Source organism: Gobius niger, assembly GCF_951799975.1.
Source record: "Gobius niger genome assembly, chromosome: 9".
Taxonomy (NCBI): Eukaryota; Metazoa; Chordata; class Actinopteri; order Gobiiformes; family Gobiidae; genus Gobius; species Gobius niger.
In genome coordinates, this window is record NC_136860.1 from 33,546,112 (window position 1) to 33,565,160 (window position 19,049).

General features: G+C 40.0%; 1 protein-coding gene across 1 annotated transcript in view; it reads right to left on the minus strand.

Annotated features, from left to right (window-relative positions):
* pdia5 (protein disulfide isomerase family A, member 5) overlaps positions 1 to 19,049 on the minus strand; it is a 175,103-nt gene that overhangs the window by 78,890 nt on the left and 77,164 nt on the right. The window contains exons 9-10 of the mRNA XM_079563441.1: positions 14,734 to 14,825; positions 4,887 to 4,958 (exon numbers count right to left, since the gene is read on the minus strand). Coding sequence (XP_079419567.1) covers positions 4,887 to 4,958; positions 14,734 to 14,825 — 164 coding nt within the window. The remainder of the gene's footprint in view (positions 1 to 4,886; positions 4,959 to 14,733; positions 14,826 to 19,049) is intronic.

Genomic DNA, 19,049 nt, shown 5'->3' on the forward strand with positions numbered 1-19,049 from the left:
GTTTCAGGCCAATTGCTTCTGAATTTGAAACATGTTAAAATAGTTCAACATAATATACTGTAACTACGGTCTATGTGAAATACATAAACAGAATCCTATAGTCAAAACTAAACATAAAAGGGAATTAAACATTCTGACAGCAGGAAACTAAATGTTACAAAAACCCCTCTCTCTGCTCTCCGGGGACTCCCTTCACTGTAGTCATTTGTAAACCCGGCCGGTCTGTTCCTCTGTTCGACTGGACCACAGGATGACTCTATTCTCTGGAACCAATCGGGTTTTCCCGTCGGTGTGTTTCGAATCAGTGCTGGTATGTGCTCTCTGTGCGAGGGAATTATACATGCGCTTCTCAGGGCATCGGGTCCAATTCACGATAGAAACTCCCTCCGCTGGGTTCTAAATGTTTTATCACGCAATGAAAAGGGAAGGAGAGCCTTGAGGGTATGACACTTCAGTCCTTGTAAGACATAAGCATCTATTAAATATAAATGTGAGAGATTCATAATGCATACAGAGAATGTGATTGTGAATTTAATAGCTTTTTGGTCAGTGTTTGTTTTATGGACTGAAGAAAGAATGAGGCAAAGGATGGAGTCATGTGCAATACCTCAATTTCGATACTAGAGATCCATAGGCAAACTTAAACGGTGGCAAAGGGCAGCCCTGGTGGAACCCAACATCCACGGGGAATTGCTCCAAGTTACTGCCGGCAAATACGAAGCAAGCTCCTGCTGAAGGCTCTGAACTCCATACTCCCAGAACACCCCCCACAGGAAGCCACGAGGGACACGGCCCAACGCTTTCGACAGCGCGACAAAGCACATGTGGATCTGGAGACAAATCCACATGTGCTTTGTGGATCTTTCTCAAGAGAGTTCCCTTAAACTCTTGAGCAACCGACAGAGGAAACATGACTTAAAATGTCTTGAATTAAAGTTTTTATGTTGAATTTGAGTAGGTTTGAGCCAATCTAAGATGAGATAAAAATGTTAATGCCAATCGAATAAGCATAAATCCCTCTTATCTTTTATCACTTGTGCTTTTTCCACTGGCATTTTTTTTTTATCTTATCCTAGACCGGACCAAAACCTTCTCACTTTAGATTTAATCTCTTGATTCAAGTAAATGTATGTGATTGATGTTTCTAGTGTGGTCCAGTGTTCTGAAACCCGGCATGAAAGTCACTCTGGTTTTACAATTAATGCTGTCTTGTAATAAGATCGCCAATGGAACAAGCATTAATTTGCTTACATAGCGAATAAATGCTTTAATTATATATCGAAAAGACACAAATAGTCAAAAGCAATAATCATTCTTGTTCCATTGGCAATAAAAAGGTCCAAACCTACTCAAAATCAGCACAATTTCCAATAATAAGCGGATTCGGCATCTCACCGAGCGTAAAGCATGCTGGTCCAGCTGTGAGATTCCTTTAGTCCAGGGTTCCTCAAACTACGGCCTGCAGGCTAAATCCGGCCCCGACTTGTATGTAAGTCTCTAGCCCAGGGGTAGGCAACGTCAGGCCCGAGGGCCAAATCCGGCCCTTCAGCACAGAACCTCTGGCCCTCAAGATGATTTTGAGAAACATTATCACACAAATCAGAGTACTTTTAACATTATTAGAGTTAAATGGGTAAAAATACTGTCAATACACCCAATTAGGTCATATATTATGTACAACTATGACATTTGAAGGAAGTGCGCTGGAAAAAGCATGATCGTTTGAAGGAAGAAATGACATGAATCTACTTGAATTAACAGATTAAATCTAATGTTTCAGTATTTGTTCTGGTTTTAGATGAGATATAACCTCTAGTAGTAGTTATTCTCTTAAATCAGATAATTTTGTGTCATGAAGTGAAAAACAATTATTTGTCTGATTTCAAGTGGGTCTTGTTCCATTGGCGCTAGAATTTGTATCTTGGATTAGTTCAAACATCCGTTGTTTAGCGCTACAACGTGCCGAATGAAGCCGTTTTCGAGACAGTCACGTGACCAGGCGTTACTGAAAGAGGCTCCGACGCAGTGTTTCGAAGAAATCTGCTTCAGGAAGAGCGATACAAGCTCCGGAGCGTTGAGATTTTTGGCCATCACTAATGAAAACACAAGACTCTTTATGCGCTGTCCTGCACTCAAAAACACAAACACTCCTTATTGTACATGCCTTGAGTGGAGAAACCTATTCAGACACAAACAGGACATGCAAACTTCACATATAACTAACTCAAAAGTACTGACTTTTAACAGAAGTCAAAACTCCACTTGTGATGACTCCGCTGGCAATTTCCTTTCAGTGCAGTTTTTCCAAATGACATTGCCGCATTAATATAAAAGGAAAAAAAAAGACGCACTATTGAACGAGGAGTGCTGAATCGAAAAATGGCACAAACTTCATCAAAAGTTTGGAGGTGAAGACGCCAGAATAAACAAAAAGAGGCGATAACGCGGCAGGAGTTTAGACAAAAGAGCACAATGGACAGAAGGAATCTAAATGTGAACAAAGCTGTTCGGTCTTTTGTGGGAGAAATGTTACGACGGGTTTTCTCATCTGTGGCATCAACAAAAGCCCTCAAAGACACTGGGCCAAGTTTTCAATGAGGGAGCACTTTTGAAAGAGGAGAATGGGACGACAAAAGTCAAAAAACTTCCTCAATGTGATTGCACAGTTGCATTGGACACAACATGGTGGCGCAGAGAAAAGCTCTCTCGCCTCACAGGAAGAAAATCCCGGGTTTTGATTCCTGAGCCGGTGTGTGGAGGTCCTGTATGTTTCCTCTGGGTTTACCACTAAAAACATCTACAATAGGGCAAGGAGCCCCCTGGAAAAAAGATTCTGAAATCTCAGTGGGATGTTCCTTTTTAAATAGAGCTCTAATAAATTACCCCAAAACATGCATCGCAATACTTTTGATCAGCTCAGTTCTAATGATGAAATCAAACAAATATTTTTTACTTAAAAGTGCAACATTTTATACAAAAAAAAGTTGATGCGTATTTGACCTTGTCGTAACTCAGCGGCTGTATGAGTGTTGCCTTTACTTTCCGTCACAGTGGTCTGTAGGATGTTCCAGGATCAATTGACTCTGTGCATAACTTCAAATCACAACAATGCAACCCAAGAAGTGACTTCCTGTTTCGATACCAGCACGCCAAAATAAAAGCACACAGCTCATTGATTAGTTCAGCAGGTACTTGCAACATTCCAAGAATATAATTAAATACACACATTTTAAGTGGTTTGTCTGTTAATAGTTGGGCAGAAAGAAAGTTAATGAACTGCTGAACTGCTGAATAAGATGGTGCTTTTATTTTGGAGTGCTTGATTGAAACAGGAAGTCACTTCTTGGGCGTTATGATTTGAAGTTATGCACAGAGTCAATTGTTTGGAAGGTTTTCACTGCTGCTCTTGCCGGAAAACCTACAAAACAATTGATCCTGGAGAGTTGTAGAGACCACTGTGATCAAAAGTAAAGGTGACATGCTGACCACTCATACAACTTTTTTTTCTTCACTTTAAACATTGCATAATGCACCTTTAAAGCTGATTTGGTAATACCCGTTTTGGTGTTGATTGGTTTAGAGGAAGGGGATAGTTCCAAAATTAGATGCACATTCTGCTCAATTTCATGAATCGATTAATGGAAACCCCAAGGTCAATGTGGGAAACACCTCCAAAGGTGGTGGAGAATGACCGAGCCAAGATCCTGTGGGACTTCCAGATACAGACAGACAAAATGGTAATGAACCAACCGGACATTGTGGTGGTGGACAAAGAGCAGAGGAAAGCTGTTGTTGTCGACATAGCAACACCAAGCAACTTCAACATCAGGAAAAAGGAACACGAGAAACTAGAGAAATCCCAGGGGCTCAGAGAAGAGCTGGAGAAAACCTGGAGGGTGAAGGCATGAGTGGTGCCCGTGGTCGTTGGGGCACTCTGGGCAGTGACCCCCAAACTGGAGGAGTGGCTCCAGCAGATCCCAGGAAATACATCAGACATCTCGGTCCAGAAAAGTGCAGTTCTAGGAACAGCTAAGCCAGGCCTCTGGTAGAGGACCCGAGCAGGAGGAGAAAGAGACCGCCCGCGGAGGGTGAGGAAGAGTTTTAGTTTTTTTTTTTATTGCTTTATCGATTAACTGTTAACCACCTGCTTAGTGTCATTGTAAGGGACATTTTATATCAACAAAACTGTAAACATTATTTTTTTCCCAGTAATAATCATGAAAATCAACTTTTTGTTGAATTTGTTGATAAAAAGTTGAATCAATGACCAAAATAAAACTTTTGTAGCGGATTCCACATTCATGCTCATCTGCACTGTATTGTCCTCGAACATACAGCAAAACGATACCTTTTAACCAATTAACCAATAAGGATGATTAATCAATTAACTGATAAACTGACACAATTGTAATACAACCTTTTGAAAACTCAACTTGTGTTTTCGTATTCAACTCATTCAGGGTAAAGTATTGCTGTTTGTTATAATGACATTGTCCCAGCCCGAGTTAAAACTGTCTTTTTGTCAAAATGTTGTCAAAACATAACACAAGGTACACAAACATCTCAGACCTGGAATATCCTCGCCGGCTTGAGTTAAAACGGGAGCTCGGACTTTGAAATGAAGATGAGTCAAGGTGTCAGGAGTCTGTCAGGCCCGGCCTCTGTCACCTCTGTTTCATTACTGTGCACCTGCTGCGGCTCATTTTCACCTTTCCGTCACCGTCTGCCCCCCCCCCCGGACCAGGCGGCACTGCCCTTTTCATTTCAGAGCCTTATTTAGAGGTTTGGCGAGCGGTGTCCAGGAATGCAATGTCAAAAAGGAAAACACTGTGTCCTCCACCAACACCTTAAAGGCTTCACGACAGAAAACTCCATTTGATACTTACTTTCTGAGCCAGTCTGCAATGTCTTTGGATGTGGCCCCATAGTTTTCATAGTGATGGAGGAATTTTCCTTTTCTGAAAGACAAAAAAAAAGGGGCAGGTTATTGACAGCCAAGAAATACAAATGCTATAATTTCTATGAGTAATCCAATAAACTGTGATTATGTCTGCAGTCGGCACTTTAACAACTTGTTTATCCAATATTGTCAAATTAAAGCCAGCGAGAGCCCATTGTGTTCCGCTGAAATGTTTTTGGCTTGAAACGCGTCCCGGTTGGAAGCCTATTATTGCCTTTATTTGGTTAAGCGGTCCACACCTGTGATTGTTCTTAAAGCAACAGGAGGCTGAACACATTTATCAAGCAAACAATCAGTTTCCACCATTGAGCTGGTTTGACAAAGCATCTGAAACCCAAAAAAAGAAAATGGGTATTACTCCAACAAAAGGAAACAGAGAAATTGTAAACGTTTTCCCCATTGTTGGAGACGAAACCAGGACGCTCGACAGTCAACGCGTTGAGGAGATATCATTGTCGAAAACTGTTTTTTTTTGGGCTTTGTTTAGACGTCTTCACCTCCACAAGCTGCGAGGTGTTTCCCCCAGTTCTTTTGACCTCAAGGAACGTCGCTTGTCCTAATTCACAGGGAAAACGTGGAGCATGCTCGGTCAAAAAGAGGGCTGCGCTATTTGGGAAAACAATCCAGTTGCTTTTGAGCCATTAGTGCACAGTGTGAGCACATAAAGGAGCAAAGAAAAGTAGAAATAAAAACTAAATTCAGACATTTCAGATCATGTTTGTTGTGGCCTCTCAACTACAGCATGCAGTAGGTTTTACAGTATGATACAACATACTTTATTGATCTGAAAGGAAATTGAGTTTGTCAGTTGCATAAATCAGTCACACAACAATGCAACAGATTAAAAAAGTCTATAAATAAGAAAGTGCAGTGAATAAATACAACTACAGCACAACATGAAAGAAAGGCTTCCCAAGTCTGTCAGGGGAGAAGGAGCTCCTCGGCCTCATAACCAGCTCATGAATCCAATCCACTTTATTTGTATAGCACATTTAACCAACAAAAATGTTTCCAAAGTGCTGCACATGAGATCCTAAAACAATACTTACTAGCTCTACCACAAAAAAAAAACAGATTAAAAATTAAAAAAAAAGATTATACTAAGACCTGCATAAAACAATAAATAGTTCGTAAAAGACATTAACAACAATAAAATAGATAAAACGCTAAAATAATTAAAAACATTGAATAAAACAATAAAACCAACAAGATAAAATAAATAAAAGACACGGGGACCGTGGCCCGTCTGCTGAGGGATCCTTGGGCCCTGGGTCTCTATAGCCTGTCCGTCCATGGGAGTGGATCTCTCCTTCTGTGGTTCTCCCCAAGGTTTCTCTTTTCTCCTGCCGGGTTTTTGAGTTTTTCCTTGCCGTGCTGGAGAGTCTAAGGACGGGGGACGCCCACGCCGCTCATCGCTACCTCCTATTCACCTTATTCTGGAGCCTCGCGTGGGCGCCGCCATTAATTGTGCCCGCCCCTTTTCTCCTATGTGTTAACATGGGGCTACACGAAAACAAAGCCGTTTTTCGGCCGCGCTGAGAAACGCTGCAGTGTCGACATGTTGGTGCAAATGAACATTGAACATTTTACACAAATCAATCGACTAAACATCAGATTTGAGCAGAGAATATTTTCCCTCGTTCTCCGTTAAAATGAACGGGCTTCGCGCTCGACCGGAAGTGTCTGGACAACGGAAGTGCCGAGACAACGCAAAAAGAGGCAAAAGTGGGCGGGGCGGAATAAGGTGAATTGGACATTATATTTGCCATTATATTCACCTGAACTTTTAATTGTCATATTTATTGCTCTGTTTTATTGTCTTGATGTTTGGTGCAGCTGTGAGGCCACTTCTGTTGTGACATTGGGCTATACAAAACCATTAAACTTGAAACTTGAAACTTGAAACCATACAACTCACGCGATGTTAAAAGCCTGAGAATAAAAATGGGTCTCAAGACGAGATTTAAAACACTCCACTGTGGGGGCCGTTCGAACGTGGGGGGGACAGTGCGTTCCACAGCTTAGGGCCGACAACGGAGAACGCTCTGTCCCCTCTGGTTTTCCGCTTTGTCTTAGGAACCACAAGCTGTAGCTGGGCCTCAGACCTCAGAGCGCGCGCCGGAGTATAGATTCGGATGAGGTCTACGATATACTGAGGGGACAGTCCATTCAAAGCTTTAAAAACAAACAACAACATTTTAAAATCAATTCTAAAACGTACAGGTAGACGGTGCAAAGAAGCTAAAATAGGGGTGATGTGCTCGCGTTTTCTGGCTCCTGTCAAAAGTCGTGCTGCTGAGTTCTGGACTAACTGCAATCGGGAAAGTGTTTTGAGGCCAATGCCTGAATAAAGGGCGTCGCAGTCGTCCAGACAAGAAGAAATTAAAAGCACGCACGACCTGTTCAAGCAAATTAAAAGATAAAAACGGCTTCGCTTTCGATAAAAGACGAAGCTGATAAAAACTTGATTTTAAAACGCCATTGACCTGCTTGTCTATGAAGGGGCTGCTCACTTGTCCATCACAGAGAACAGTTTTTGAAGTGTTCGTCTCTCCATGACCGGCACTACAGTCCTGTACAGCAGTGCTTCCCAACCAGGGGTACTTGACCACTTGGAAGGGGGGTGCTTGGTGTTAGAAGACAACATAAAGCGCTATTTATCAAACTGGGTCAAGCTGTAAAGTCGTACTATCTCTGTCATAGCCTTGACTGTGGTGCTCAGACTCTCAGCCACTGAATGTTTGCTTGTGTATCAGTATGATGCTCGAGAGGGTATTTATCTCTTTTCTGTGGAAGCATAGACAGACTTGAATGGACTAGCGCAATGTCTCGAGTTTATGTCTCCGGGTCCTGCACCGATGGTAAAGGCTTCATCTATCCTCTCGAACACCATTGTTATTTCTCTAACACTTGGAATTACCTCAGATTTAAAAAAAGAAGATGAAACTGAGTAGAATTTCAATATTAATTTAAAAGAAAAGTTAGTTTTAGTGATGTTTTTCAGTAAAAGGCTTGACTTTGAGAGTGTTTTAGCTTTATCGTCAACATAACTACTAAATACTGAATAATCTATGTATAGCTTGGCAGGATCCTCAAGCTAGGGGGCACTCGGAGTATAAACTAATACCTCAAGGAGTACGTGGGACAAAAAAGGTTGGGAGCTGCTGTACAGTTCCACCTCCTTTTTCTTGGTTCAGGTGTACAGGGAGAAGAGGAGGGGCGCGAGAACAGTCCCCTGTTGCACCCCCATGCTGTAAGTCACTGTGTATTATACTGCGTTTATAAAGCCCTACAGAAACAGGTTCTTTATGCAGGATGGTATATTACATTATATAACTGATTTGCAGCATCTTTAATCCCTGTTCAGAATTACAACTACTGCATTATTACGTTTTACAGCACAGTGACAGTGTGGTATTGATTAATAATTTGTAGTATCAGACTGATTTTGAAATTGTATTAATCCCAGTTAATTTAAATGAAATGATTAAAGTCACAATTTATACCAGGCCTACATACAAGGCATTTGTTCAAGGTCAAGGTCAAATTTATGTATAGAGCACATTTACAAACAGCAGGCACTGCCCCAAAGTGCTGTACAGATTCATAAAATAAAACAATCAACATTTAATACAAATAGAATAATAAAATCAACACGAGAAAAATGCTCGGCTCAGCTCGTGCCGAAGGCCAGTGCAAAAAAGTGAGTCTTCAGCGAGTGCTTGAAGCTCTCCAAACATGTTGCAGTTCTAATGTGTAAAGGGAGAGAATTCCACAATTTAGGGCCGGCTACAGTGAAGGCTCGGTCCCCTCTGCTCTTCCGCTTAGACCTGGGATGGTCTAGAAGATATTGATCAGCAGACCTCAGAGCTCTGACAGGACTGTGCAAAGATATCAACTCTGACAAATAAGGTGGAGCTAAACCATTTAGACATTTAAAAACAAACAAGAGGATTTTAACATTTATTCTAAATCCAACAGGGAGCCAATGAAGAGATGCAAGCACAGGAGTGATGTGATCATATCGTGATGCTGAGAGCCGTCGTGCAGCTGCATTTTGTACCATCTGGAGGCGCTGAATCGAGGATTGGCTCAGGCCAAAATAAAGTGAATTACAGTAGTCCAGGCGACTGGTTAGAAGAGCTAGGACGACCGTTTGGAATTGGTTAGGGGGCAAGTAGCGCTTCACCTTCCCAAGAAGCCCAAGATGAAAAAAGCCAGCTCTAACCACTGCACTCAGCTGCTTTTCCAACTTAAAAGAGCTATCAATAAAAACACCAAGAGCTTTGCCACAGGACTGAGTACGAGACTCAAGTGGGCCAAGAGCATTTTTGCAGAGATTGAGGTCGCCAAAAACAACCATCTCTGTTCAAATTTAGAAAATTAAGGGACATCCAGTCCTTCACTTCCTGAAGACATTTGTTCACATTTTAATAAACTAATAACTATTTCAATGGATCTATGTGAAAAGCCCAACTGAGCTGTCTTACTCCGAGCCCTAAACTACAATAACTACAATATTTGTTTTATTTTTTTTCTTGGTAATAACATGGAAACGGGTCTGTAAAACACAATAGGACTTGCTTCACATCACCCATACCATGTTATGTGTATCAACACTGTGCCTTCTGCAGAAACTGTGTGAACTCCCGCTTTGTTACCTGAAAACCAAATGTCCAACTACAAATTAAATTAGCATAATTGACAGACATTTAATAAGCCCATACCAAGTCTGCAATATCATGAATTTCTCAGCCGACAGTAAAACATATAGAGTAAGGGACAACCTTGAGCGACGGGCTTGGAATCTATTACTATTTTAATGAAAAATGAAATGTTTGAAAAGTCCTGTGTGACCTCTGCTCTGACTGATACGCAGCTGCCGCCTCGTGTTATAAATGTCTAGCTTGCATATCCATAAAGCGCGAGTGTGGGGCGCCGCAATGCATTTGAAATAAGCACATCTGCTCGGCCGCGGCGCGTTAAAGAGATTCACAACTTAGGCAGATTCTCCTCATAAGAAAAAAGGATTTATCTAGTGAACCCTTCTGCGGGACAAAACCAGGCGAACGGAGGGGACAGCTGGACCGAAACGATGACAAGGCTGTGGACACGGCTGAAGAACTCTTTACAGTGAACATCTTAAACACGCCTAGCATCAACATTTAATGGATAAATGTAGACAAAATGAAAACATGCATCAGTGCCTTTGTAATCGATCCTCCTCCATTCAGTTTTTTCAGCAAATTTATAGGTTGCACTGAAGGATGGGCAGCCGGACTACACGCTTTCCCTATTCTTTACAAAGATGTGTAAATTAGTTTGGGGCCGGACGTGAGTGCTTAGAAGTCAGTGGTTTTATGATGGCATCGGCCAGGAGAGCGGAGACAAATGTGCACAATCTATGTTGTTTTTCCCACAACACTTAAAGGGACAATACGGAGTTCAAAAATGTTAAAATGAAGCATTTTCCTCCCCTTTATGCTCCAGCAATGTCGTAATGTGTAGAGTGAGCCCAGACCTGTTCACCACAACTGCCTCTTAAATCCTGTCCCTCAAAAAGGTGTTAATTCGGGTCCGAAGTGCCGTCATGCACAAGTTTAATATAGAAAGTGCAGTTACATGTATGACCTGAGGTGGCAGTAGTGAGTATAAAATGTCCAACTTGCATCTAGCCCCTTTATTAGACAAGGTGCAGTTACATGTATGACCTGAGGTGGCAGTAGTGAGTATAAAATGGCCAACTTGCATCTAGCCTCTTTAAAGTGGACATATCATGCACAATAGACTTTCTTGAGGTTTAAACCATGTTTAAGTGTTGTTCCCTCGTCAAAGACATACTTGGAGTAATATTTCACAACATTCCCGCAGTTTTGAGTAATCCCTGGACAAAGCTGTTAGCGGCATCAGCGCCTCGTTCTGTACTTTCTGATTAAAATGGAGTCCTTGATCAAACCCAAAAACGGTCCTCCACATTTTTAAAGCCCATAATCCAACATTATCGAATTTGAAGCGTTCGGAGCTCGAAGTGTTTATCACACACTGCTGGAGCTGCTCACACGCCGTATCCAACATGGAAGGAAGGAAAATTATTCCTATAGCTGCCAGCAGGAGGAGCCCCAGTCAAGATCTTCACCTGCTCTTTTGTCTGCATTTCATTGCAACTATTTAATTAAATTATAAAACGTAACATATCAAATTTTCACACCTTTTTTCCAGAAGCTTCTGGATTGGGGTAAAGCCAAACTGGAGAAAATGTGCTCGGTTCAGGAGGGAGTTAAGGGGTAAAGAGGTTGACTTTGGTTTAATCTGGATCAAAATGTGACTTAATTTGCCTAAACTGGGTGTAAACCATATCTAAATGGACAATAAAAGTGTAAATTGAATTATCTAGAATGAAAATGAATAAAGTCATATTGCAGATGACCCCCGAGCCCCCCCTCATCGACCTGGAGAAAGACCAAAGAAGCACTGAAAGAGGACATAAGGTTGATCCGAGACTAGAGCGTCACAATTTTTTTTCCATCTTTTTTTGGGGGGGTATTCAACTCATTTTGTAGCTTTTTTGTCAATTTTTTTAAATCAATTTTTTGTCATTTTTTGGTCACATTTTTTTGTTATTTTTTTGTGTTTTTTTTAATCAATTTTTTGTCATTTTTTGTCATGTTTTTGTGTTTTTTAAATCCATTTTTGTCATTTTTTGGTCACATTTTTTGTCATTTGTCTTTTTTGTCATTTTTTTGTGTTTTTTAAATCAATTTTTTGTCATTTGTCATTTTTGGTCATTTTTTTGTCGTTTTTTTGTGTTTTTTAAATCAAGTTTTTGTCATTTTTTGTCACATTTGTTGTCATTTTTTTGTCATTTCTTTGTCATTTTTTGTCATTTTTTTTTGTTTTTTAAATCATTTTTTTGTCATTTTTTGTCATTTTTTTGTCATTTTTTGTCATTTTTTTTTGTTTTTTAAATCATTTTTTTTAGTCATTTTTTGTCATTTTTTGTCATTTTTTTGTCATTTTTTTGTGTTTTTTAAATCAATTTTTTGTCATTTTTTGTCATTTTTGTGTGTTTTTTAAATAAATCTTTTGTCATTTGTCATTTTTTTGTCATTTTTTGTCATTTTTTTGTCATTTTTTTGTCGTTTTTTTGTGTTTTTTAAATCAATTTTTTGTCATTTTTTTTTGTCATTTTTGTGTTTTTTAAATACATTTTTTGTCATTTGTCATTTTTTTGTCATTTTTTGTCATTTTTTTTGTTTTTTAAATCATTTTTTTTGTCATTTGTCATTTTTGGTCATTTTTTTGTCATTTTTTTGTGTTTTTTAAATCAATTTTTTGTCACATTTTTGTCACATTTTTTGTCACAAACAGTCGGCCGAAGCGTAGCATTTTAGGGGCATATCTTCACTTGCATAAAGCCGAATACTTGAACTGGTTTAATCTGTGTGTAAATTAAAAGGTAAAAAGTCCTTGAGCGTTTGGGTGTTTGGAGCGCGGGCTGCGGCGCCGCGATAACTCCAGCCCTGAAGCGATTAGCCGCTGTTTATCAGTGAAAGCCTCATTACAGCAGCCAATGGACTCGGACGGTCGTTAGCTATAGCCCCGGACGCTAATGTGCTTCGAGCTAACGCGCTAGCCCCACACACACACACACACACACACACACACACACACACACACACACACACTGAGCGCAGCATAGAGGCACTTAATCAGTCCCAGTCTAATTAAAAGGCCAGACGATGCCATGAAAGACCGTCTATAAAGCAGAAATACAGATGATAGAGGGAGAGAGAGATAGCGGCACGGCTAACGGAGCAGTAAATATTAGCGAGAGCGCGGGGGGGGGCTAAAGCCAAAGGGGGGTCCACTTCAACAAACAACATCATTCTTCCTCTCAGCGCGGGCTCATGTGGCTCTATCCTTACTTAGAATAAAGGGGTAATCAAATTAAGAGCGGCGTAATGGCCTGGGAGACAATAAAAGGGAACAACTGACTTAATTGAACTTTTAAACCAGCGCAATGTGGAGTTTTGGGAGGGGGTGTAGCAGTGAGTGGGCGATTCTCAAAGCTCACGCTGAAAGCAAGAAAAGAAAACGGCCCAAAAAAAAAACATTAATTGGTGAAAATGTTTCTTTTTTTTTTCAATCAAAATAAGAGGGAAACGGACGTATTGAACATGATGGCTATATTTGACATTTGACTTTGATATGAGTGAGTGACTGGTTTCTAAATGTAAAAAGCTTATGTGGAAGTACAAGCGCTACAGTGATTTGGACCAATATCTGCAAAAAAGTCAGTTAAAAGGGCAATAAACACTACAAAAGTTTAATACATTTGGGTCAAGTAAAGTAGAGAGAAATGATCCGGTTTTACTGTTAAGCCTGATCACAAAAGTTGAAGTTGGATATACTGAGGCTGGAAAATGCAATAAATTATTGAGAAACACTTTTTTTCTGAAACCAACTTCAATGAAAATCTTAGAAATCTTTTTTTTTTTTTTGTCGCTGTGTCCTTGGGCAAGATACACCCACCTTGAGTCCAGTGTCTGTGTATACGTGAGAGTGTGAATGAGTGACTGGTTCCTTAACCTCTTAACTCCCACCTGAACCGAGCACATTTTCTCCAGCTTTAGCCCAGTCCAAAAGCTTCTGGAAAAAAGGTGTAAAAATAGCAACAGAACTGAGACGAAAACAAGGATGAAAATGTAAAAAAAAGTTACAAAAATTGACGAAAAAGTGACAAAAAATGTCCAAAAAAATGACAGAAATTGACAAAAAATTGACAAAAAAGTGAGAAAAATTTGACGAAAAATAGAGGAAAAAATGGACGAAAAAGTGATAAGAATTTGACAAAAAAATGGACAAATAAAAATCGAAAAATTTGACGAAAAAGTGACAAAAAAGTCACGAAAATTAGACAAAAATGAGATGACTGCCCAACAAAAAAAGTGATGAAAAAAAAATCTGATGTGAGGAAAAAGATCAATTTAGTTTTGTAGGTCTTTCAAATGAGGCGTTACACTGGCCTACAGGATTTGGGTAAAGCTGAACTGGAGAAAATGCTCTCGGTTCGGGCGTAAGGTAAGAGGTTAATAAATAGGATTCATGCACAGAAAAAGTATTTTGGGGGTAAATTTTGTCCCCTTTGCGCCCCCTAACTAAAATATCTTCCCACGGCTCTGTGTAAAACCCTACGTGAAAACAATTCAAGTACAAACTACAATCTATACCATTCTTTTCTGAAATGCTAATGCTCCCATCAGAAATGTGCATTTGAAAACTACATTGCCTCAAAATAAATCTGCAATTCATCATTTTTCAAGGGTCAGATTAAGCCACGTTAAATATCATTGCTAAGGGTTCAAACCACATCTCTAATTATCCCAGGCTTCAAAACTACCCTTGGGACTTCCCACAATTACTCTTCAGATTCCCCCAAACTACTCCATCTCTACAATCCTACATCTCACCACTTCGGGAAGATTTGTGCGAAACATTTTATAGTCATCGGTCTGAAAGTTGAAAGTCTCTGCCGCTTCTCGCGACCATTTCAAAGTGAATTTCTAACCCTCCTAAACCTCGTCTTCGCTTTGTTCCGCCCTTCCACCTGAGCTGAACCTGAGCCGGCGCCACTTCTGCCGCTTCAAGTCCCGTCTGCTCAGGTCCAAAAACCAGAGTCTCATTCCTTTGAAGTGGCCCGGCTCTGATGTCGACGCTTCTTTGGATGTGATGGAGGGAGATGGAGGGGGGAAGACGAAAGAGGTGAAACTTACTCAAAGTAACAGAAGGTCGGGTAGCCTTTGACGTTGTATTCCTGCTTTAAGCCGTCGAACTCCGATGGGTGGACGTTCATACCGGCGAGCACCTGAAAAATAAAGAGGTCAAATGCGACTTAAATAAGAGAGGAGTCATTTTTTGTTGAGAAAACTTCAGAAATATAAACGAAAACAAGGCAGGTATTGACAGTAGGGGAACAAAAGCGTGCGCTGCAACTTCATTTTCAATTGTTTGCTGCCCGAGTTTAATCTCCACTTTGAAACTTTGACGAGGTTTCTGAATTGAAGGAGTATTTGGTAAAAGTGGAGGCAGGAGTCAGAAACAGCCTGGGAAGATCGCTCAACTGCGAGTCCCTGTGTCAGTGGTGTACAGTGAAAGTGCAGAGTGCAAAGGACTGGAGAAAATATACTCAGAAAGTGGAAATCATTCTTAAATAGGGCTGGGAAATGTAAAAAAAAATTTGATGCCTGTGCTTTAACGATACCGATACCTGAACTATACTTTTGATGCTGCCTACACTAAAATACTTGTCATCTACAAGGAAACAGAACAATAAAGTGTGGAAGATCTGCAAATTTACATTATTGGTTCACCTCCAATGCCATGAAATGCGTGAAAAATGGGGAATAACTAAGGGGAAAATTTGGAGAAATTGTGGCAAAAAAAATAAATTGGGCAAGGATTAAGGAATGGGAAAAAAAAATCGGGAAAATATTAGTAATAAAAATGAGAGGGAAAAAATAATTTAAAAAACGGGAAAATGAGAGAAATTAAGACAAAAATGTGTAAAAAAAAATATATATATATATATTATAATTGGGGAGAAATGGACCACAATGGGGGGGGGGGGGGGGGGGGGGAATAATTTATTTGAGCTGAAACAACCACCTCACTTACTTTAATGCTATCCCTGGACCAACAACCAGTGTTAAGTTTGACAACATATTTCAATTTAGTTTTAGTTTTAGTCTTTTGACTAAAATGTAATTTAATTTTAGTCAAAAAAATCGTTTCAATTTTAGTCTAGTTTTAGTCGACTAAAATTGCATGTCAATTTAGTCGACTAAATTTAAGACTAATTTAGTCGGCTTTGGTTTTATAATATTCATTATAATCATATTCAATAAAGCTCTTCTGCTTCATGGAGCTGCTCCACATGAACAAAGCTCAGAGCTGTTCCTTTGGTAGAGAATTTACATGATCTGAGGCTCTTTCAGACGGTCAATAGACGTTTGGATGATTTTAGTCTCTCCCTTTCATTTTTATTTAGTCTTATTTTAGTCGACTAAAATATCAGGACATTTTAGTCATAGTTTTAGTCTCATGAAAAACTTTTAATATAGTTTTAATCCTATTTTAGTCGTCAAAAATATCACTTTGACTAAAATTAAGACTAAATATTTTAGTCGACGAAATTAACACTGCCAACAACATCAAAACTTGGATCTAAAGCCTGCTTTCCATACTTTCATTTTTTCCATACCGGTAGTACCTAAACTTTTTTTTCTGATACCACACTGGTGTTGTTTAAAGCAGTACTAAGTAACTCATGCCCCTACAGGCCATAAGTGCCACTGCAGTAGCAAGTTGTGTTTTTTTTTTACCCATTAATAGTCCGTGAGAGTAAATACTACGCTGACAGAAAGGGCAAAGGGACACAGGGATATTGTTCATCCAATTACACAATGGAGATCATTTTTTTCACTCAAACCTGGCTGTAAATACTGTTTAAGTGGTGCTAACTCGCAGTTAGCATTGCCTGTTAGCCTGCTAGCTTGCAGGCAAAGTTGCAATTGTGGTTTTCTGGCCAGAGACACCAGGGGGAGATGAAAGACCCCCCCAATCATCCCATTAACACTTGTATTACCTGCAGAGGGACTACGGAAAGGATTTATTAAGGCACACAAGTTATTTAGTATTGCTTTAAATGTACCCATCCCTAATCTTGAACACATTTGAATCATAACTTTATGAGCTTAATCAAAAATATGAAGATTGCGCCGGAATCTTATCGACTGCGCGGCAACAGGACAGGGACAAACATGTATCCTTGTGGTGAGTCAGCGTTGTGACCGGTACATCTTCACACTGCCACCTACTGTTCAGGAGTGTGAGCCATGAGGCTTTTACAACATGCAGCCAACTTTAGAGTCTCTACTTTGGAGCTCGACAGTGTAAAGTATTTTTAACATTTCTCAAATGCAGTTGAGTGAAAGAAATGGTCGTGCAGTACCAAAGAACTACGTCGTCAAGTCTCCTTATACGACTGCTTGAAGATGATTACTTTTGGCATATTTTGAACATTGACACTCATTTTTTAATCCAAAGCCCACTTACTTATTGACAGAGGAAAGCAAAAATAAAAGCCGACAGCACAGAGAACATTAAGATAAAACAAGATGGATTCGCTGCTGTGGAGAGACTGACGGAGCTTTGAGACAATTGATATAAATGCACTTTGACAAAATTTTACATGATTGATCGATAAACCACAAAACCACGAAATAAGAATATATCAGTCCAATTACGCGTCCCCACTTGGCCCTTCCTGCATTATTGAGCAGAATAACATCAGGGTATTATTAAAAAGCCATACTCAAAGTTAAAGGATGTGTAATTAAATAATAGTGAGTGACTTTTTCTGGGTACCACCTGTTTTAACACCAACTAAAGATAAAACAATGCTACTTCCTGTGGGATCAAGAGCAGCATTGGTTTGAGAGAGAGGAGAAAAAGGCTGTGTGTGAGACATTTGTGTAGCAGACATGGCGGACCTGGGACAGAGCTGTGTAGAGGATATGGCATCATTTATCACCCACGGCCGTATCTGTTTATCTCATGGGCGACTGGGCGGTTATTAAAAACTTCCATGAGGAAGTTTCCCTGCAATGGGGAGCAAAGTGTTGGCATCTTTCTAAGTAAGTTCATTTTGTTTTGTTTTCATTTTGAAGACTGGTTCAACTGCAGATAAATATCACTTGAGACAAAGCATTCCCAGAGTCCGGAGCACCCCGGCCCCTTATCAACCCGAAAACAGGGTTTATATTGGCAGAAGAATGTCAAATGTAATGCTTTTTAATGCCCAAAGAATATAGTTCAATGCCACAAACAGACAAAAATCGGCACAGATTTCATTTCTTAAGATTTACAAACATTTCATAAAACAGAGGAAAGAGAATTGAATAAAACAGGCATAAAAAGGTGGTCAATTTGAGCCCAAACTGCAGCTTTGTCTAAACCACTGGCTCCCAAAGTGTGGTCAGGGGGCCCAAAGCTCGTCTGCAAAGCAAGTAGGTTGAAGAAAAAAAAAAAAAAAAAGACTATGAAAGGAAAAATAAATGTATTTGCTAAAAACCAGCAGCCGCCATCGTTAGATAGTGCTTTTGAATGTAATTTTAGCTGAAAAATAATAAAGTACTTTCTTTGAATAGAGTCAAATACTATTATTGGGGCACCGACTAGACCATAATTCTGGTCTTTCAATGAACTTGTACAGTAAAAATTGAGAGTAAATTGTGTTAATGTCGCCTGCCGAGGAACTACAGATGGAAACTGGCATCTCTGCTGTAATCAGCCATATTTACATTTAAATATGCACTGTCCCTTTCAAATAAAATAATAAATGTTGATCGGAGAGGCCTTGGCCCAGCGGTCAGTGAAGCTGCCGCATATAGACCCTGAGGTCACCAGTACGAGCACCATTGACAGAATGTCAGTGGAAGGCACCGGTGTAAGAAAGTGGAAGTGCATGAACACGAGCATCTTTGCCCCACTTTAAAAAATATATATATTTTCACCGAGAAAAAATCCTTGTTTGTGAACCTGTTTACAAACAATGGCAATAAAAACTATTCTGATCAATGTCATAATTTTTCAAGAAATTTAGATTTAAAGGGGGGGGTATTACGCAAAATCGACTTTTTCAAGCTTTATTTCATGTTATTATGTCATTCCCTCATTAAAAACATGCCTGAAGTGTTGCCTTGGCACATTCACGTATTTCTGAGTAATCTGTAAAAACTCTGATGGCGGCCATTTTAGGGATAGGTTTGCCTGAGTCCTCCTAGGAACGCCCCCACCTCCTGGAGACGCCTCCGAGCTTTCGTCACCAGCCGAGTGACCAACCACTGCTCCTCAGCAGAACCCCCTCCCCACTGATGCCACAGACAGCCTGTGGAGGGGGCGTGTCGGAAAGGCTCAGAGGTTCTTAAAGAGACAGAGGCCTATTTCAAGACATTCACTGCAGCCATTTTGAGAGAGACATTTTATACAAGGCAGTTATTCTAATTTACTGCATTTACAGACCAACAGA